Source organism: Lates calcarifer, linkage group LG21 (genome assembly GCF_001640805.2).
Source record: "Lates calcarifer isolate ASB-BC8 linkage group LG21, TLL_Latcal_v3, whole genome shotgun sequence".
NCBI lineage: Eukaryota > Metazoa > Chordata > Actinopteri > Centropomidae > Lates > Lates calcarifer.
In genome coordinates, this window is record NC_066853.1 from 25,017,097 (window position 1) to 25,040,008 (window position 22,912).

At 38.9% G+C, this 22,912-nt stretch overlaps 2 protein-coding genes and 1 long non-coding RNA gene across 3 annotated transcripts; 1 reads left to right on the forward strand and 2 right to left on the reverse strand.

Annotated features, from left to right (window-relative positions):
- The first annotated feature begins 727 nt into the window (after window positions 1–727).
- LOC127139032 (uncharacterized) lies at window positions 728–1,697 on the forward strand. Its single transcript, XR_007808855.1, has 2 exons — window positions 728–856; window positions 1,506–1,697. It is a non-coding gene; the product is annotated as an uncharacterized LOC127139032 (long non-coding RNA).
- A 1,223-nt stretch (window positions 1,698–2,920) lies between these two features.
- linc.pou2af1 (lnc RNA pou2af1) lies at window positions 2,921–7,068 on the reverse strand. The gene is made up of 6 exons (XM_051065557.1): window positions 7,064–7,068; window positions 6,515–6,549; window positions 5,586–5,686; window positions 5,146–5,197; window positions 4,281–4,612; window positions 2,921–3,527 (listed from the first exon to the last, which is right to left on the reverse strand). The coding sequence occupies exons 1-6, from the start codon at window positions 7,066–7,068 to the stop codon at window positions 3,177–3,179; spliced, it is 876 nt and encodes a 291-aa protein (XP_050921514.1). The 3' UTR covers window positions 2,921–3,176.
- A 2,197-nt stretch (window positions 7,069–9,265) lies between these two features.
- On the reverse strand, window positions 9,266–21,777 carry si:ch211-213d14.1 (protein POU2AF2). Its single transcript, XM_018700228.2, has 5 exons — window positions 21,592–21,777; window positions 20,529–20,629; window positions 14,501–14,540; window positions 13,954–14,258; window positions 9,266–11,274 (listed from the first exon to the last, which is right to left on the reverse strand). Exons 1-5 carry the CDS (start codon window positions 21,599–21,601, stop codon window positions 10,840–10,842), a joined length of 891 nt encoding a protein of 296 aa, XP_018555744.1. The 5' UTR covers window positions 21,602–21,777; the 3' UTR covers window positions 9,266–10,839.
- Between the last annotated feature and the right edge of the window lie 1,135 nt (window positions 21,778–22,912).

Sequence of the window (22,912 nt, forward strand, 5' to 3'; positions counted from 1 at the left end):
CCGCACAAGCTTGCACAGTGTCCTAAAGGAGGCTTGACTGAATGCTGGTTGCATTTGGTATGACCCTGATTACACACAGCTTTTTGTTAGTTAGTTTTGTTAGTAATTACACAAACTATTGCTCTACATGAAATAGCAACAACAAATCTGAAACAGAAACTGAATGTAAAGCATAAAAGTTTAAACATATAAGTAAAACAACATTAGTTGTTAGAAGTGAGCTTTCAGCCACCCAACTAAAGAAAAATAAAGCTTTCAAGCAGAATGGAGAGTTAACATTAAAAAAACAAGCTTCATCCTCCATCAGGGATGCCAACAAACCTGTAGTCCTGTCACCTGTCCTCCCATTGTTTCTTGATCTATGGCCATATGTAGTGTGTGTCTGGTTGAACCACTTCCAGCTCTTTCTGTTCAAACTACTCTGGCTGTTGTGGTCCTTTATAGATCTGTAGTCTTAGTAGACCTTCTCGTTGCACGCTGCCCTCAGTACTCTCAGTGGATCCTTTCACTGTCAACCAGACAGAGGTTGCACCTCCTAAACTGACCCTGGCATGGTTTGCGAGTTGTCATGCAATCACTGAAAACAGTGTGGTATAATAATTCACAGGATACAGTGAGTAGTAACTCAGCAGTTTGTTCAGAACATGCTGTCTTGCATAATGTTGACACAGTAGTGACAATTCTCTCTGACCAATCAGTAGTCTGCAGTAGTTTCACATGATCTTTTGTACCTGGTACCCAGAACCTCTTTTGGTATCACCTCCATCGAAGTTCCAAGTGAGCTGAGACAATACTAAAAAGAATACCAGATACCAGGTGCTATCCACAACTTTTGCCACATGGAAAACCAAAACAGGTGAGTAGAGTCGAGTTGAGTTGAGTTGACCTGATACCATGTGGTAGAAAAATGCCATATGATATTAGAGTGAAGAGCTGCAGACAGATCAGGTTAGGGTGGATCAGATCTTAATCTGTTTGAACTCTGCTAGTGTCAGTTAGGAGCCCCACATTCCCCAGCCTTTGTACTTTAATGCCTGAGAGCACTAAACTCATCCCTGTCTGCAGAAGCTTACTGTGTGCCTTGCAGGAGATGACAGTTTTGACATTCAGCTTTCGGTTAAGCTCAGGGGTAAAAAATAATGCTAAAATGTCAGCAGTTTATGAGGGCTATAGGATGTGGTGGTATGAAGGTTTAGACAAAAATCTTTAAGTTCTCAGCTTGGGTAAATATCAGGTTTAATCACATAGGTAACATCTGAGGCCTCATTTAGAAAACACAGTGTAAGTTCAAAATTGTGCACTTTCTCTGACAAATTTGGCATTTATAAATTCAACATTAGCACGAGAATGCGTGTTATGTGGACTCACCAACCAATGTGTCAGAACATTTGGGAAACAATCGTTAGGACGCAGTGAAAAAATATGAATTCTCACAGTATTCATTTCACACTCAATTTCAAATTACTCAGAATTCTACTAATTGTGAACCATGTTACAACATGCAGATGAATGATGTGATCTGATACACTCTTTACGCACAAGAATGGGTTCACCCCCAGGCAAACCTTTGTGCTGTTTGTGGTCCCTGCCAGCAGTGAAGGAACAGTAGCTAACTGCAGCCTCTGCTACAAATGGGGGAGGAGGAAGGTGGGGTGTCTCTGCTGTCCTCTGGCTGCCCCCCACCTTGACCACACTGGTGAGTCTGCAGCTGGAGGGCACAGGAGCATAACAACACACATTAAGCACCTCTGTCACAAGCTCAGTAAAGCTTTTCAACATTTCTACATTTTGAGCCTCACACCTCCATCCTGTAAGTTTAGTTATTATCATTATTGTGCTATTGTGAGAAGTTACTGATAATTCCATCATCATTAATAGTTAATTATAGATGTTAGCATCTATAATATAGAATACAAGCCTGTAATATGTTATAATATTCTACTATAATATATACCTCTTTGATATTGTTAGCAGGTGAATAATTATTGGCAGTGAAATAATGTGTTTGAGAAACAATCCACAAGTTTTTTGTACATGGTCTCTGACAAATGAATATGACAGTGTTTATATATTAATTGGTACAAATTAACCTCAGTGCAATCCCATCCAGTTCAGATGTTTTGATAAGCCACCAACCAAATTTTGTAACTTTTTTAGTATCTAAAAATGCAAATTTCCTAAACTTGATAACTTGACAACTGCCCAAGGAAGGTTGAACTACGGAAACATTCACTGCTTGTCTCAGTATGTTTTAGTTTTGACATTTTATGTCAGGAGTCCAAGAAACCCAAGGCTGTTAAGCAAGTCAAGTACCTTGAAGCTCAAGTAGCTCAGTGAGAGAGACAGACATGTGCTGATTACATAATCTGAAGAGAAGTGCTATAACTTTCCTTTGTGAGTTTCATACATCTTTACACGTACTGCTCCAGTCTTTTTTATTAACCCTATCCTCATGTGTCTGTTCAAGTTTAAAATAAGCGTGTTGAATATTTATTCAAAATGATATATATATGGTACTGAGGTCACCGTGTCAACATAATTCAAACTTAATCCCTTAATAAATATATATGTTCTGCTTGACCTTCCTTCCTGCAGGTTAACTTGAATCTTTCAGGATTCCTTCAGTTCAGTTTAAGTTCAGCACAGCTCAGCCCCATGTGTTATCAGTCATCTTTGTTTATGTTACACCCCTCTCACATTTTTGCAGTTTTCTGCGATAGGTGTACAAATCAAGAGCTGATATTAGGTAACATGGAAGATAACTGTAGTGCTGTTCAGGGAGTAGAGTTTGAACCTACAGAGCCAGACACTAATGAACTTGACCAGGCTGTGACTTATCAGAAAACTAACACTGACACAGCACCTGTGGGTTCACTCATCACTACACTCTGCTTTTAATAAATGAACATAACCACACTGGTGAGTTCAACAACATTTTATTTAAATCAGCAACAAGTATGTATGAAAATAAATCTAAGTATTAAAAAACAGAAACCGATACAAAAATATTAGCCTTTCCATCCATTTAGCATTCACCATATTCACTCTTCACTTCTCAAAGCACAAACCAGTAAGAGCACACTGAAATGCAAAGAGGGCAATTAAGCAAATAGCCTTACTGAGTAATTAAAGAGAATCATATTTACAGTCAGAAGACAATACTGCTGAAGGGCTCATCATAGTACATTGTAACACATTTCAGAGCTCATCTGCAAATCCCTCTTAAAATAGTTCTCTTCTACAGGACAGGTGTATGGATAATCTGTGGGGTTGTAGTACGGTGTGTATTCAGGGGCAGAGAAGCTCTCCTGCTGGCCTTGCCAACAGTGAGGCAGGCAGTAACAGTCCTGGAGGTTGCAGTGCTGGTAGTGATAGGGCTCTGAGGCAAAGCTGTGGTAGCTGGACTCCATCCTGGTGGGCGAGTCGTAGCAGGAGGAAGAGGAGGAGGAGAAAGAGTCCTGTGGTGAGTAGCTGTTGTGATCCATGGGGCTGCAGAGCTTCAGTGACTCTGGTGGGGAGCAGGGAGCCTGAAAGAGAAGAAGACATGGAGGATGATGAGGATAATTTTTAGCAGGAGTTTGCAAGGGTGTCATGTGATGGACATCAAACTGACACTAGGCCACAGGCTCAGCAGAGACGCCTGTGAGTGGTGTTTTTGTTTTAGTTTTCAGTGTGGATGGGCTATTTATTCTTTTATTAAAGCTACTGAAATAATAATGTCCTCCAATTATGTATATATGTCTAGATTTACTTGATTCAGGCTTATGTAAGTATTTTGTTATATTGATATTATGATATTATGTACTCTCATTTGATTATCAAAAAAAAAAAAAATCTGATCTGAATACAAACAAAATAAAATAAGCTTCTCTAAATATTCCTGCAGGCCACACAAATATACAGTTATTACTACATGCTGAATTCAAGCCCAAACAAGTCTCTGCTTAGGACAAACAGCCACGCCAAACTTCTATTCCAAAATCACAATTTGACGTTGACAGAGATCAGCAAAACGTTCATCATTGTAAGACCATGACTTAAAGCGCTTACTAATGGTCTGAAAACCATTCTCTTATTCGGCATGATCCTGTATACCAAGCTGTCATTTTTAATATTTCAAGTTTAAGTGAAGTGTTGCCCATTATTGTTGTCGCCTGTACATTGAATTTTAATCGCAATAATCATGGAGTAATAGATTGTACAGCTGCCCAAAATACATTAAGACCTTAATTTCATTTTTAAAAAAATCACTGTATTTTAATGGCGTGTCAGAAACCTACCATCACATTCCCATAATAGTCCGCATCTGAGGAGAGTCCATGGCACCAGGGCAGCGGGAAGGTAGGGGGGGGAGGCAGAGAGGCGTTGCAGCTGCTGCCACCGCCGATGTTGTTGTTGTTATTGCCACTGTAGCAGTTGCTGGGCAACATCATGTCCTCAAACTGCTGCTGGATGTCGTTATATATGTCTCCCTGCATCTGGATGTTGCACGAGCTATCAGAGACTTGGAACGGGGCGGTGCGCAGCTGGAGAGCTCGCGCGCCACAGCTGCTCGCGTCTGCTGGAGTGTTGGCTGGAGGAGGGTCCACATAACGACCTGACGGAATTAAATCTAAAATGGGATTATAAATATCAAAAAATAAATAAACAGGTGACACTATGTCGCAGACTGCAGGTCTGTATCAAAGCATCAAGCCCCTGTTAAATATATAAACCTACAAATCAGGTTGGCTGTTTGAGGACCAGCTCAGGACACAGATAATAAATGTGCAAAACGAAAACTATCTTTGAGACCGCATCCGGAAAAGGTGCAGGGTAATCTCTGCTTGGCCACAGGGAGACATTTAAATAGGCCCTTAAGTTCAGAGTGATGTCATGACACCATCAGCCAACACATTTGAATGTAGCCTACGTTTATAAGTAAGGACCCTGAACTTTTGGAATTAAGCTGTCAATAGTTGACTAGAATTGCATTTCAGGTAGACTTCTCTGGGTTGGCAATGACATGACTCTCCTAGGTATTTTTCAACATCGCAAACGTATGTGCCTGTGGTTGCTACAGGTCAGAGTGGATTCAAATGTCGCAGTATATCTACATCTTTAATGGATTTATTAAGCTTGGATATTGCTGCAAGATAAACTTACTTGGAAGAGTGGACGCGCAAAGATCCTGAAGATCCAAGCACGACTGGGGTATCTGTCCATCAGGAAGACAAGGAAAGATAGGAAGAGGAGGAGGAGGAAGGAGAAAGACAAAATTATTAGATATTTTTACCACAAAAAATGGTTTTTACTGAGTTTGACGTACTTTTCCTGATATTCTGTGGGGCTTCTTTCTTACAACTGTGTGTATCTGTATTTGTGCGAACGTGCGTGCTTGTGGGTTTGTTAACTACTGGAAAGACAGTCAATCATTTACAGGGGCAGTTTGCTACTTTGGCTCGGTGAGTGATTTTATTTTTTTTTCTCCTGCTTTATCTGACGGTAAAACGCAGAGTTCCAGTAAGGAGAGAGAGAGAGGAAGAGAGAGAGGAAGAGAGAGAGAGAGAGAGAGAGAGAGAGAAGGGGGGGGGGGCTGTGTTTACCGTCTCGAGTTTTTTGCTGTTGGCCTCCCGGGCTCTGTGCCTCTGTAGCAGCTCTTTGACCGTGGTCTTCACTCGGACACCCTGGTACACCTTCGGCTTAGCTGCATGAAAGGAACAGCGTGTCACTCATGTTTACTAAGCACCGTCCATCACTGCAGACAATGACAGACACGGACTCCTTTCTTTTCCACCCCACACTGCTCAGCCCCCCTCTACCCGCAGCCCACAATGTGTTTTCTTCCCCTAAGTTCAAAACATTAAAATGGCATGCATTACTATTTTCCCATTAAACTGAATAAAAAAAATCCACGAAATGCTCATTTCCTCACATTGTCCTAATAAACTGTTGACTGGAAGATTTGAAATTTTAGGTGAAAAACTTTGGAAACACGTGCAGCATGTTATAATAGACAATAAATAGTTTGAACTGTGTGTCTGAAGTATCACTGAATTATCAGTGTCTTAAGTTTTATCCAAATAATCGGTGCGTAAAAGCGCATTCTCAGCGCTCAGTGCGCGCTGTGGCTCTAGATGTTTTCGACCCGATCTCTGAGCCCCCCGGTGCTCCCGGCCAGGGCTCGCTCTTTACGGCAGCATACTGCTCAGCGTTTCCTATTACGCCGTCAGCAGACTCTTTCACTGCAGCCGCCGTGTGTTCCGCGATCCAGAGTCCACCCAGTCCAGACCAGGAACAAAGGAAACGGCACAAAAATGCGCCACCGTAAGTGTCTATTTTTGACCATAAACGCAGATATGATAGACTGAATGTTGGAGTGGTAAACCTGGATCGTTTCTGAGGTTGAAATACGTGTAGGGTCGTTTGCTAAAGTTTGATAAAGGCTCTCGGAGCGACCGCGTAAAACACACAAACAAAGGGCTGGAAAGAGTCTGTAAAGCGATCGGTGACTAAAACTTCAAACTTTTCTTACTAAGCGCATTGAAGCTGTTGATCTGAGGTACAGTTCTGCACAGTGTTTAAGTCTATCCCAAAGTTACGTTTGTTTAGGTGAAGCAGCGCCGCGGCTATCAATGAAAACACTGCTCTTTACGCATTTGAGCGCCATGTTATCTGCGTAAGTTCTTATAGGAAAAGCTGCATTGGGGCTTCAGTTTGATGCGATTGTTGTCTTGTGGAAAATTTCGAGGACGTTTTCAGCCTTGTGCTGTTTTTAATTCAAACCCAAGCTCTTCTCCAATCTCTGTTACCTTATTCAAATCACCCCTGCCCCCACTTCTGGATATGTGAACGTGAGATGCAATAGCACTTATATGGGGAATTGGTCTTATTTTTCCCATAGGTGAAGCTTGATTAAAGAGAACTTAGAGAACGCCTCACATAGGTGCGCGTAATTTAGACCCAAAGGCGTAATTTAAAGCACTCAGGAGTGGCGAGGCGTTTGGGAAAAAACGATTTGATAAGAGACGAAGCCTCGTCTGCGAAACCTTATCTGATAAATATTCATACAGCTAAAAGCTACTCCATGATTTGTCTTAAATGTGGCAAATAGTGGGCCAAAATTACAGAGCAGACACATCCCACTCTAACGCGGTAACCCACAACGTCCTGTTACGCAAAAGCAACACGGGTAGATACGACTGAAATGTTAGTTCCAGCAGTCACTGATCTTCAATAAAAAAGTCTCTGAAAATAATAATCTACGTGTCCTGACGTGTGTCAGCAGGTGATGCTAATAAGAATTAAATATATCAAGAATCCTGAAAAGTCGGTAAAGTTGTACAGGAGTGTTTGAATGGAAAAGGACGACTCTCCTGATCCACCTTACAACTGAGAAACAGGTGGTATTAAACTACAAACATTTATCACTTGAAGTTTAAGTTAACTGTTGGTCACTTTATAAATTACATAAACCTGTGTGAAATGTATATCTATGGGAAAAAAACCTGCTCATTTTAGACGTGACTGTGATGTGCTTTCAATTTTGCCACTTAACATTCTAATTTTCTCTTTTCTCTTATCTGTCTACCAGGAAAAAATGCTGCAAAATGATTTCCAGACGAAAATCCGATGTGAAACTCACCAGACATGATGACAGAGATGAAGAGAGGCTCTCTGGAGAAGACCTGTGGGACTCCACAACGTCCTTTTCTGCCTCAGCAAAATGGCCAAGAACGAAATTTGTGCAAAAATCTAAAAAAATCTCAACACAAATGTCTTACAGCAGAGTCAGAGCATACAACAATATTGTAATATAGCTGTGGACATATTAGTTTGAGATTTTCTCCCTCCATGCCTACTATTTAAAACCCCTAGAACTCAATGATTTGACAATGATTTGATTGCGCGTTACTTTCAATTTGAATATTCAGAGGCAACTGACTTATATCAATTTTTCAATAAAAATCACTACGCATGGACATTGTATAAGCTCCACTTTAATGTAATATATTAGTATTTTACACTTTGACCAAAAAGAAACCACACTTTTATTAATTTTATCCTCCTTTTGCAATATCACAGCATCACACCCCCTCATTATGCACTGCAGCACTGGGTACTCGATGTGCGCAAGTTTAACACCGCAATTCACCTAATATCCGCAATCATACATTTACTGAGGGCACTCTACATGCAAGCAATATTTTGGAACGTATTTTAAAGCTTTATTTCCGAGAAAAACACATAAAAGTGGGAAAGAAGTGGGCGTGGCAAATGACAGTAGCCATCTTTGGCAGTGCAGGCCTTAAGCTCCTCAAGCAAGTGCTCTGTGTCACCTGCTGAAGGCTGCAGGGAGACCACTCTGCAGCCCCACGCTTCTCTAACATAATCTTTTAGAAAGCTTTTACGATTAAAAAGACAAAAAAGAGAAAAATATATATATATATCCATATATATATAATAAGGAAGATTTTATTGGCAAAACAAGATGTTTATTGCTATTTCAAAACACCTTTTTAATTCAGAGCTGAATCACTTCCATTCAAATGTATCACAGCTGATTAAAAATAAAATATATCTGTCTTAATAATTTACAGAGGGTTGCGCATCAGACAGTACAGTGTAATATATTAACACCAGCCTGAACAAAATGTTGTAATAAACTTACAGTATTTTTTTTAGAATGTGGGCCGCACACTATAAGAGATTCATTGATTAGAAACTACAGCAAAAAAAAAAAAAAAACAAAAAAAAAAAAAAAAAAAACATTTTATATATTTTAAATGTGTCACATTCAGCCAGCTGTCTGGAGCAATGTAGTCTCCCGAGCTGGTCAACGTTATTCATTTAATCCTAGTGTTAGTATTGTTGTTATTATCATGACTATTGTAATTATTATTACCACAACTATATGACTATCATTATTAGTTGCAGTAGTAGTGGTAGTCTCACCACACCATAAAGAAGATGGAACATTTTGACCAGTGTTACATGTTTGTGTTGAATATTCGCCCCTTCAGAAGCTCTTTGTGGTCATCTCAAGCACTTTACACAATGTTCCCCCTTCACTACAAGACACACATCAAGACTTCGTCATCTCTGTTCTCTCGTCTCCATTACAAGCTTTTACTTCCTCTCCTTGCAGCTCAGCGGCTCCACTCCCGCTGCAGCAGCGGTACAGGGGCGCCCCCTAGTGGTTTAAATCAGGCGGGGTTTTCCCCTGCAGCCCTTCATAGCAGCATGACTTCAACCTGGACAGTTTAATGTGATGAACTGACCAATATTTAAGTCTTCTTCCATGTTTGCTACAACTTTTATTTCTTCATCAAACATAAAATTTCTATTAAATTTAGAACAGTGGCATTTTATAGAAACACACACAAATACAGTATGTATAAAACTATGGAATGATATACAATACAAAGACTGTTAATTGGTATTTGCCTTAACTTTGCAGATGATTTCGAGGTAAGAAAAAAATGTAATGGAAATGAAAAACATTACAGTCACTGACAAAGACAGTTCTAGACATGCTGAACATGACAGAAGTGTGTGTTTAGACAATAAAGGCGATCCAATCAGATTTTTTCTCAGTTATTTGATTGAAAAATCTTGATGAAAAAGAGGGAAAGTCTTATGAGCAACACTTTATTTTAACCCCCATTTTAAACATTTATAAACAACTTATGCAAACAGCTGTGAAATGGAATAAACCTACTACACTGTAAGACACTATGGAGTAGTTGTAAACATATTTCTAAGTGTTAAGGATACTTATAGCCTAAGTGTTTATTAATGTCTTTGTTAACAGTGAAGCATTCAAAACTGATGTGTAAGGAATTACTGAATGTTACATATAGATTCATAGTTGTTTTAAAATTTATCTGTGAAGGATTTATACATATATATGTGTAATTAATAAATTCATTGATGCATGCTGTATTTTAAGTCAGTATGTAGTACAATTGGAAATTCATCAAAATTCTAAATATATAACAGGATGTTATAAAGATTTAGAATTATAAAGATTTTTAAAATTCACCTAATGCAATCTATGATAAAACATGTGTTATAGTGTGTTATAAACCATCTGTATTTGTTTATATAGTACTTTTTGATTTATAAATGAAGGAGGTTAAAGTGAAGTGTTACCATAAACTACCAGCTACAGCAGGCCCAAATATATGTTGGTAACCCCTGCGATACAGTGTCAGCTGGGATTAGCTTCAGCAGAGGTTACATCTGGTCTGCTGTAGTTGGTAATTTATGGGTTATTTGGACAGTAAATACACTAAAGTTCAGCTGCACACCAATCTGAAATAAACACAAATATGTAGACATATACACATTACATTTTACTATATGATAATTTTTGTTTTTTCAAAATCAGTTGCACTACTCCACAAATTTACTAAAATACACACTGGTGACTGCAGAAGTACCCCTGGTGGTACAAGGACCATGTAAGTTTAAAGGTCTTTTTTTGTTTTTTACATGTTCATGTTTAAATTTTTTTTTATAGCAAACACAAATTCTCATCATCCTATCATGATTTTTTATCTGATCAAGTCCATATTCTGCACTTTTCACTTTCCCCACTCTTTTACACATAAACCAAACAAAAAGACACTTTTATCTTTTCTTTTCATTTTTTCTTACAAATAGGTAGGAATTTCCTAACAGATCAGGGTGTAATATGGACAGCTTGATGCTTTGTAAATGCATTAAAATTGTCCTATCAACAAAACACCTCCCAGAATTTTCTCTGTACTGTCATGTGCTTGTTGAGTTCATTGTATAACTGTCTGTGAAACCTCCATCTTCATCCAAATCTTGAAACTCCGGCCCATCAGCCAGTCAGTAGGCCCTCCTGATCTCATAAGACGACCAGGAGCTCACCCCATCCTCCTTTGCCCAGGATGCTTGAGCCTCACCATTGGGTGGGAGGCTGCTGTGGCTGTCGGCCTCCTCTGTCACCATCTTGGACACCAGGTCACTGGCAGGGCCGCTCATGTATGGGGGACAGGCAAAGGAGGAGGAGGGGACAGGGTAGGAGCTGCTGGAGGTTAAGGGGTGGTAGTGGGCATCCTCCAGGGGGTGCAGAGTATAGGGCTGGCTGCTGGAGACAGAGCCCATGGAGGAGCCTCGGCTGGTGGATCGGTACTGAGAGGGGCTACCTGGGGGCTCTGGACTGGGCATAGAAGGTGGGATGCTGACAGAGGCCAGGCTGTCTGGACAGAGACCCTCCACCTGGGTTACTGGCTCTGGAACTGACTGTTCCCATGTGTCCCTCTGACGCAGAAAGGCAAGAGAGGAGGAGATGAATCATCCATTCATGTCACAGTGCCAGGTTAATATCAGAACAGGAGCTCTTTTGTAATTATGTCACACCATTTATATTTGCCCTCAACTTGTTTACACCATTCACTGATTCCCTATATTTCCCAGAATGCCAGCTGCTAGCAGTATCATGCCAGTAGTTTTGGATATATTTGTCCATATTTTTAGCATTGAAACATTTACTGTGGCAGTTAAAGGGCCAAGCTGTTTTCCTCAGATTGAGTTGGTAGACAAAAACAGAGCTAAAAGCTAAAAGTGAATATTACATCAGGTGACCTGAAACATAAATAAGAAACAGTTAACTAACTAACTTAAAAGGTATGTCAGTGGTATGCCCACAAATTCTTTCCAGTATTCAGTGCTCAAGTGGATAAAAAATCAGTTATCACAGGTTTAAAAAGTCACATCAAGTCAATTTGGTTTTTATTTATATAGTGCCAAATCACAACAGAGGTTGTAAAAAAGAATGGCCCAAATCAGATATCCTGACTATCATTCACTAGTAGCCCCTGGATCAGGCTGTGGTGGATTCTACAGTGCCCATCACACAACTTAACAGAGTCTTTCATTCCCCCTTATTTCATGTAAAATGGCCACATCTGTTAAACTCCACACCTCCAGTTGCAATGCAAGGTTTCTACTGAAAATTCTCGAGCTCAAGCTGAGATAAGACAAATAACCTGATTAGTAAAATGTGTGCCCTTTTAAATGAGAAAATTATAACATATTATAAACTATCTACTACTCTACTATTGTTTCGATTTTTTTTTTTTCCAAACAAATCCTTTAATGGCTTCCAGGCACAATGAAACACAACAATTTTAAAAATCTCTAATCAAACAGGGGTTGGAGCACACTTTCTCAAACTCTAGTTCCTAGTGTGCTGACAACACATATGGCTATGCACCTACTCAAAGTCTGTAAATTATAAGACACATTTTCAGCACAGCATGCTGAGAATCCACACGTGTCAAACACTTCCTCTACATACTGTAAGTGTGCCTGTGAGGAGCCAAACAGAAAATCATTGTGCCTGTCCATTACTTATACCACTTATCCTGTGAGGGTTGCAAGAGAGCTGGAGCAAATCCCAGCTGGGACAACCTGGACAGGTTTCCAGTCTATCACAGAGCTGTCATAGAGAAACAAACACACCTACGGGCAATCTAGAGTCATCAATTAGCCTAACCTGCATGTCTTTGGACTGTGGGAGGAAGCTGGAGAACATGGAGGAAACCCACACAGACACAAGGAAAACATGCAAACTCCACACAGACTCCACACAGAAAAGCTAACCACCGCACTATTGTGCCTCCCTAAATGCAAAATGAAACACAAAAAATATTTTAAAAATACTCAAATGAACCAAATGGACTAAGTAATGTGAGGGAGTGCAATACAAATAGTTTTTAACAGTAAAAAAGAAAAAAAAAACTAGAGTGGTGAGCTGTAGTCAAATGATGGCAGATTTGCATTTCAGAAGTAAACTATCTGAAGTTTCAAAACTGACCTCCATTTCTTACTGGGAACTCTGAACTCCATTGCTTTTCTCTACAAGCCAGTGTTGTGTAAAACTTTTGGAGCCCTTCCCAGCATGCACTACATTTAAAGGATAGGTTCACAGTTTTTCAAACCTAACTATAGTCAGGTTCCCATGTGCACTTAAACAGGTTTTCTTCCTGTTCATATGGCTCATGAAGAGATTCCTTCCTAAAGCACATTCGGTTTGCTGGGTGCTGGGAGACAAAATCCAGAGTCTTTGTTCTCTGCAAAAATGTATTCAGTGTTACAGTGTTTCCAGTATAAAATTGCCTCTTTCTGCATCAAGCTGCAGAGGAGGGATACTAACACAAAGAAAAGATTTCTGTACTAAAAGGACAGAAACTTTGGAAGATACCCACTCCATTTGTCTTATTTGGCTGGCTGAAGCCTCATAAACCTAAGATAAACTCAGGACAGATTGGGATCACATTGGGTCGGCAAGGGAACTCTTGATATCCAGTATGGACAGGACACATGTTTACAGCAAGCAAAAGCAGTTTCAATATTAATATGGGCACCTGACTATTGTTTTAAGAAAGGGGCAGACCCGGTGGACTGCTAACACAGAAAGACATTAACATTTATTCCTGGTCAAATGGACAATTAATGTCTCTAGTCAAACTGATTTGAATATCTCTGTGGACTACGCATGTTTTATCTTCATCCAAAAAACTCATATAACCTGCAGTTCCTCTTATTTACTGTGGGGCTCTCACTTAGCACACACACTCCTCACTTACTATACTCTCATGTGGTAAATGAAAAAACAGGTCTACTGTTAACACAGTTATCTCTATATATGTGATCAAACCGAATGTTATTTCATGGTGAACATGAACACATAAATGTATGCACTTGGTGATTAGTCTGTGATCTATTGCAATAAACTTACAGGATGTGTAAGGTTAAAAATGTAAGAATGGAAATGGATTTACCCCTTGCCAAATTCAGTATCTCAAGTATCTAAATCTAAAGAACTATCAATATCTATTAGAGGATAGAGAGGGGCGGTGGTAGGTTAACAAGGGGCATGCATTTTGGCCCACTGGTAATGTCATAAAAAGCACAAATTCTGATCCTGAAACCTACCAGAAACAGATGTGAGGACTCTCCACTGAAGGGAGGCAGCAGGGATGAGAGGGCTGACGAGGGCAGGAAGGATCCTCCAGAGCTGGAGAAGGTGGCAGCGCTGCGATAATCACCAAAGGCCTCTGGGTAGTAGCTGTCAATGAGGGACGAGTAGCTGGTCATTGTAGAGGGCTCACAGCCCAGAGGTTTACCCGTGAGGGTGGAGGAATACATGTCAGGGGAGAACTGCTTGGTGGACGGACAGAAGTCTGTGTCGGAGATGAAGGGACGTCTCATGCTGTAATAACTGGGAAGCATGTGAGACCCTGCAGAGAACAATATAAATCATATGTTCATCTTTGTCTTGGCATAGGTGGATGAAACCACACTTCTCTGTCTAACCACAGTGCTTACACACCTCACATTATTAAAATGTGCAGACAAGTGAGTCAAAATGCTAATTCAGGTCCTCTAAGTCTGATACTGCTGGCTGAAACTGTGTTGACAGATTTATCTTGCGTGCAGTGAAGCATGGATATGTTGTTTCACTTTATTTGCAGAGTCTCACCTGGCATCTGGACAAATGAAGGTGGAGTGGTTGATCCTCCCTGTGACAGAGAAGTTAGATTTAGAGTGAGCCATGTAGACTGGATGGAATCATGTGTGAAAGTGTAGAGTGACAGGAATATCAGAAGAATACTATTTATTTTTCTCTCATATGTTGAAGGTTTGTGCTTTTGTTGTCTTTAGTCATGAGTTTATAGTCCATCATTTTCCCTAATAACATTTATATTTCATGTTAAGTTTTATTTCATAATATGACTTTATGTTTCAGAGTCACCTTGTGTAATAAAACAATGACAACATTATTCTGAATCAACCAGATACAGGCTGCTACTTATAAAGTAGCATGAGTTAAAAGTGGCTTTGGGATAACTGAGACTATGAAAAAAAAAACAGACTTTTGAAAAAGGGCATTTTGAATTTTTGCATTTTCTAACAAAAAAAATATTTAGAATGCTTGAAATACATGGTTTTATTTCATAAGTTGAATTTGAAAACTATTCCACAAATTATTGTTTCATTTATATATTTTACACAATTTATTCATATGTCTTTTTATTTAATAATTACTTATTTATTGATTCAATACTGAACACTTTGGGCTCCATCAGTGTCTCCCTCAATGTACAATGTAAATAAATCCCACTTTGATTGCAGTTATACTCATACTTCCTGTACATACAACATGTACATGTGGCTACAGAATGCAACACAGATGATTACACAAACTCACATGTGTTCCCTTCATATAGTCATATACACAGCTGCTATAAAGCATATTAAGCATACTATATACTCAGTTTTGGACAAAATAAAGAAAAGATTAGGCTGTCTGAAAAATCAAAAAGTCATTGAGGGTGCCCCCAGTCAAAAATAAATAACTTTTTTTTTTTTTTTTGCTGATTTGTTCAATTCAAATTGACAACACTGGGCTATTGCTTATAGTGTAATAACCATAAAGTGCAAGAAAGAGTATTCGCCCTACTTATTTGTGAATTTCATTTTCCTATTTAGTTTAGCTTTTCCTGTGACCAATTTCCTCAAATTAAATTTGAGTCCCAGAAATATATCATTAAAATGTTCATAAAGAAATATGTATATACTCTGTATACTCTGGTAATGTCATGGCAGCGCAGTATTATGAGGTATAAACAGCCCTCTAAGACAAAGTCTATAAAAATCTGTTAACAGTATGTAATGGAGAGGTCACTGGTTTATTCTAGCCATGAAAACTTTTTACAAGATTTTAAGAACTGGGGTCTTGATACTCACACAAGGACGCAAGTTGCATGTTTGTTTTTTTTACATTTTTAGAAACCCACATGCATTCAGCTAAAGTGTACACTGCTTCTTTCAAAAGTTCAAAAGTCAAATGTCTGAAAACCAATATTATTATACACTTATCTGGAGTTTCTCAAGTTGACTCAGTGACATGCAAATTATTATCCTGTTAAAAATGAAAGTTTGGACTTAAATGGAAGAATCCCTCACTTTTACCTCTACTGATAAGAAAACGTATCCATTGTATTTCTCATGATTTGAAAATACTGACACATTGAAATAAGCTTCAGAGTTCATTTAAACTGAGTAATGAGTAGATATTAGATGACTGCAGTGCAGAGAAAGAGCTGAGCACACACCTTCACTTTGGAATGAATGTCATGATGAATAACACCTTTTTCACATGGTCACTTAAAGCTGATCTTAAATGTTGCTGTCATACTTCCCTATAAGCTTTAAGCTTATAGTTTTATTGCTCACACCCAATGGTGACCTGTTTTACTGCTAAGTTTGCTCTTAAATGCATAATTAAGTCTAATTAATTAAATTTTGATAATTGCAGGACCAAAACACAAAGTAACACTAAGACACTGATATTTGTTTAATAATTATTCCTAATATTTAATTCTTACAAATATATACATCATTTATTATTAACAATTTGATTCTGACTCTAGACTCTTGAAAATATGTTTAAAATTCATCCTAACAACTTGATGAACTGGATTCTTTCAGGAAAAATTGTAATGCTAAAAACAGGCACACAGTCCAGAAGAGCTTGAGGAACTATACTAGAATGCATGTTTTTGTCTGACTTTATTGTTTTCTTCTCCACTCTCACTTCCATAGAGTGTGTATCAGCTGGTTACTAATGAAATATCTAACTCTACCACTCTATGTTTTATTTTTCCCTGACATATTAGCTTTTTTTGGAAACTTGTCATTTGGAAATCCATCCTCTCTTCTAATTCATCCTTCTTGTACTATCTTGGATAAAGAATATAATTAATAGTTAACATTAAGATGATTATGTTCTTATTTTTCATCTTAAAAACTTGTTGACCAACAAGATTAACAGTCTGTTTCTATTCTAAAAGCAGATACAGATTCATGCAGTGACAGAGGGAGCAGAGTGCAGAGACCTGCAGCACAGAGACACACAGACAAGGTTTGACAGGATAGGCTTGTTTGCATATTGCTAGCATGAAAGAGTTGATATTAAGCCTGTGTTGGCTGGAAGGCAAGCAAATTTTGAGGGCAGAATTTGAATGTGATTTGCCAGTGCCAAGACTTCCTCATGTGGCCTAGGTATGGCTCAGTGCATCTCTGAAGGCTGCGTATGGAAATCAGCTCACTCAAGCTCAGACAGTCAGACAGTGTGCGTGTTTGTGTTTGTGTATGTGTTTGTGGTAGAAGTGGGGTTGTAGGGTAATGATGGTGGATTTATCAAACATTAATAATAACATAAAACTCTTCCTTCTTGTGCAAAATGCTCTGCATATTCTTACATTTCCACCACCTGTTACATGCTGATATTTCAAAAATAACCACACCTACTTCAAACATTTATTATGTGAACATATATGCATGTTTTGTAAAAATATTTCCACATTAAACATGCATTTGTTTCCTTTTTCTTTCTTGGTCTACTGCTTCAAATGCAACACCTTACTTACTCAATTCGCAATTTGTATATAACATCTAAATTTTTCAGGACTTTGTTTTCAAATTACACATTTTTTTTGTTCCCATTCTTTTTTGTATTTTTATCGGGCCACAATTTCCCTACACAAATCATTAAAGCTCAGAATTCCGAGTGCTTGATCTTTATTGGTTAACGCACCTAAAGATGTATCACAAATAGGCTGATCAGTTTTAAAAAAATGTCCCAGACTTGAGTTTTCTACATCACACACCATTTCTCGCTGTCCTAAATCATTTATGTAATACCAGCATGTTTGGGCAATCCACCTTAATAGAAATGTTTTCAGTAAAGAGAGGCAGATGAAGTGAAATGAAGTAGGATCTTTATACTTTCACCCTGGCTCTCCCTGTTCCAACATGAGGAGCCTCACTCTGTGGTCAGAGTTTGCTCTTCTCTCTCAATGGCCTTTTATTCTCCGAAATAAAAGAGAGGCATTAACTAACATAAAGATGTGGATGGCTTCGGTTATTGTGTGCCTCTGTGCATCATTAGGTCTTCATGCGTCATTTATAAACATACAAGTAAACCTTGCATTGAAAAGATGCTGAATTGCAGACCAGATACCTGCGTACAACCCAGTATGTGAACAGAATACTTCATACTTTATCACAAAAAATACTTTATATATATATTTTACCCTATAAACCAATATGAGATTCTTTGAACTTATTTAAAATGTAAATGTGGTGTAAAGAACAGTTATTAAGTCAGCACACTGACTCCTGTAGCCATAGATATCTAAAGTAATCCATTATGAGCTACCATCATCAGCTAAGGCAAACTAAGGCCTCAACTGTACACCCATGCAGACGTGCACAGCTGTGGACAGTAGTGGTATGTAGTTGTTGTTACACTTATTTCTGTCTGCTTAGAGTCTACTCAAAGAAGTGCACGTGCAGTTGGTGCCCTTGTAACACAGTGGACATGCAGACACAACAAATTTGAGGCTACACAAACATCCACACAGAGCCTTGCCTACACCCTCTGATGACAAAATGTATGTCACACAGACCAGAGCAGATCCTGACAGGGCCTTGCTTACTTGTGGATACGGAAAATATAACACTAGTTTAACTATAACAGCACAGCCCCAAAGTGCATTGAAATGATCAAGGTGTGTTTCATTGCTTATTAATTACATTTTAATTTGTAAAAGGAATATTTTGTTATTTTTTCCTTTTGAAAATTACATAGTGTGAATTACAGTACTCCTGTTTTCAAGAGTAAAGCAGAGGCTAGTTGCTTTAGCTGTTGTTATTGTCTGTGGACTCACTGACCCCTGACAGAGACACTTGTGTCCTCTCCAACCTACTGCTTCTTCCACATGCAGAAACATGTTTGAAAATGGAGTTCATCTGCTCAAAACGAGACCTGGCTACGATGTTTTGCTTTTGCATGGTTCTGGCTTCAGGAGATGCTGCCAAATCATAGCAAACAGCTTAAAAACAGCAACTCAGCCTCACTTATCAGCAGTGATACAAGTTCTCAGATTTGCTCACATGAAGAGGCGGACTTAAAGGATAGAGCTTGCATTTTTTCCAATTTTGTCAACCAGTCCCATGAAAACACCAAAAGCCTATTTGCTCCTAATGAAACAGGTCAGAAATATGCTTTCATTTACAATAAGCTGCTTTCATTCAGTCATGAATATTCAGTAATATGCAGTCATGAAAACAGTATATTCATACAGAAATATTTCAAATTGAAACCAGTTTTTCAGGGCCTTCAATAGTTACACATCAGGCTTTGGATACAGATACAAAACTTCTCAGTATGATCAATTCATTGTTGCTCTTGGTCTTTTCATGAGATTTACTAACAATTAGAAATCTGTAGAATACTGACAGCATTAATCACTTAATGTCAAAGAATGTTTGGTACAAGTGCAAATCTGGACCTAAACTCTAAACAGAAAACTTAATTTGAAAAATCAACATCTGAGATCCTAAGGCTGGCTGACGTGCTAGTTTGAAGTAGCTACCTGCACTCTGAAATGGCCAACTTTTCAATTTTTCACAAAGTTTGTGTTTAAATCTGTCACCAGCCCTGCAGGAATGACCGTCCTCCCACTCACAACTCTGCTACAGTACACTGGCCCAGTGGCTGTGATCACCTTGCTGCCTGCACTGAAATTACTGAACTCTACATAAAATCCTGAGCTGGAAGCACTGTATTAGAGAAGGGTATTTTTTTTTACTTTCTTTGTTACTTTCTTTGTTACATCCAGTGTTTTTTTTCTCCTTTGCCTTTCACACAGTCCCCTCATTACCTGAGTTGTTAGCAGCCTGAATATCTGTAGAGTCAACATGCCGATGCTAAACAGAAACCAAACAGTGAATACTTCCCTGTAAAAGCCTTTTGACAGTCAGTTTGTGGAAAATAAAGAGCCAGTCTTGCTTGTGCATGCAGAAGTCTAATGCAGAGTCTGATTTCTCTGACTGTGTGTGTGCGTGTGTGTGTGTCTGTGTGTGACTGTGTGTTGGCATGTGTTTGTGAGACAACAATAGGAGGTTTGTCTGTGGCCTGTACACAGCAGAGGACAATGTCAGCTGGCAGGTGTGCGTGGATCAAACTTTGCATAGGCAGCCTCCTACACGGCCCTTTTTCTGTCTGTCTATGCTCCATGTCCACCTCAATCCTCCTACCACACCCCTGCCTCCACCTCGGGGCAGTTTTTGGGAGATCATGGCCGTCGCCATTGCGCGCATTGTGTCAGTGTTCTTTTGTGAGGTCAGGATGGGACTTGGCGCTTTGTGTCTCTCTCTACACACACCATGCTCAGCTATTTACAGATTGGCTTTGCAAGCACTCGAGGGAAGCAGAGACAGGGGAGAGGTACAGGTGGTCAATGGAGTACCCATGGATCGTTAGTCCACAAAACAAGCCAAAATGTAAACAAGGAGAAGAGATTTTTAAAAGGCAACCTCTTAATTGTTCCCCCAACAGAATGTCAACTGTGGCTTTACTGTTTGGTTTGGGAGAAAAAATGAAGTGGGAAGAGACAGGACAGGACAAAGCAGAGCAGTTTAGAGGAGGTTATGCTTACACTGTATCTGGGCCCATTTGTCTGTCTGGATCGCTTCTCTGCCAGCAGGTCTTTGACTGTATGCTTGACTCGAACGCCTTGGTACACTCTCTTAGAATATTCTAGGCAGAACAGAAAAAAAACAGCTTGTGAATACATATTTGATGAACATTTAATACAAATCCAGAAACAGTTTGACTTGTAACACAACTTCATACAAATTTTCATCCATCCCCACAAATGTGTGTTCATTTGAATGTTTCACAGTTTTATGCATATAGGTGAAGGACTCTTTGGGATTGGTGTGTAAATGTCATGGAAATTGCCTTTGGTTTGGTCAATGCAAATGGACTGCTAAAAAGACGCAATTTACAGCAAACATTCTCACACTGTGAAGGAAGACTGGAGGGGTTATGATGGTTTTAAAAATTAGTAAATAAAGATTAGAAATACTGCATGCACGAATCATAATTGCAGCTAATTTTGGTGTTATATTAGATGTCACAAATCTCAAATGTGTGCTGGTGTGATTTGGTGACATTCCTGGGAAGCAGAAGCATAAACTCAATGAAAATGCAAACTTTATTATGCAAACGGATATTGCATGCAAAAAACTTTATGTAAAAGATCCCAGCTTTTTGAATGGATCTTTTAGATAAGCCCCTACTTTGCTCAGCCAGTGAGATTCTTGAAAATATGAAATGTAAAAAACAAAACACAATACAAAAAGTAAATATCATCCTGTAAGGTATTATTCCATTTTCAAATATATGTAATGGATGCTATTAATTATTACACACATTTAAATTAATGTACTTCTTATGGGAAACTATTGGTTTGATAGGAAACTATTGGTTTGATAGACACAACTGTCACCAAATAATTGTCAAAATACAAATTACATTGTCATACACATGGTAAAAGTAGCCATTAAACTTCTTCCCATGCACTTTATTCATTAAATTGAAAAAGACAAAAATAGGATTAATAGTTAAAAAACTTTTTGAAGCTAACTCTCTATTAGAGATTACATGTATGTACAAAAATAATAATGACAGTCTGTATATGAATGAGAGTGTCTCACCTGTGTCCATGATGCTGTTGAGCAGTCTGATACACACACATACACACACACAGGCCTCTCTGTTCTCCCTCTGCTGTATTTGCCTACAGTAGTTAAATCCCAGTGTGCAGCACCATACTGAGTGGTGTGGCGTGCCACTATGGGAGCTTTAACCACGCTGACAGGAGGGCAGGGACACATGGAACATGCCACCTCACACTGCAGTCATGAGGAGGCAGCTTTTCAAAATGACCTTTATCTATTTGTTTAAATGCAAATATTTGGTAGGGACGTTTTTTAGACTATTTGCATCTGCAGTCAAGATTAGAGTTGGAAGCATCAGGAGCATGGAAGAGAGACTGGGAGGCAGTATGTCACTCCTCCCTGAGGCCCCTCTCATCATCCAAATTTATAAGGATATATTGTCTCCGCATTTTGATTTGTAGCTGCAGGAGTTTTCTTATGGCTGGTTTGTGGGATAGAGTCTGTTTTTGTTTCAGTTTGAGCTGTGGCAGCTTTGAAATAGATACAATTTTAAGAGGTAACAGTTCAGAATGTACCAAACCATCTTCTTGTATGTGAAATTAGTTTGCATCATCAGGTCCAACAGTTGATAAAAGACTTTGATGCCTGCTGCCAAAAATAATTGTTAAAAGAGAGAGAGATTTTTGCATAAAAGGACATTATTATATGGCATTTTCTACTCAAATTGATCTGCCGAAATTTGGATAAAACACTTTGAGCAAACAAAATACAAATGAATCATCATAACCTTGGGTTGAAAGGAGAGGGAAGAGGAACTGGGGTCATGCTTTCCTAAACAATTTGTGGCTGGTGTTATAACAAAGCTCCCATCTGACGCCTATAGGTCGCTGAAATGTGGGTAGTGTCAATGAAAATTTACATATCAGCATCACACAGTATGGGAAACCCATACTGTGTGATGCTGGTATGATAAAGATTGACCTTGGTTACATTTTGACATGCATGATTTCATAATGACACTGACACCACTGAGATAAACTAGCTAAACATTAAGTGGCACAGTTTATGCCTGCTTTGTTTTGCATGCAGTTTGGTGTGATACTTTTAAAAAGGAATCTTAAAACTGTGTTTCCACATCACAGTGATCATGCATGTTTAATATTCTCTCAGTTAAAAGACTGCAAATTTTACAAGCTGACTTTATGAGTTGAATCTCAATGGTGGTCACCCTATTCGAATTTAAAAAGGTAAATAGTGACCTATTGCAGCCACAAACTAGAACAGCACCACCAAGCTCAGGAGCTGACAGCATACACACTGGATAACAGATTATTCACATGTACATTCAGCTTTCTAT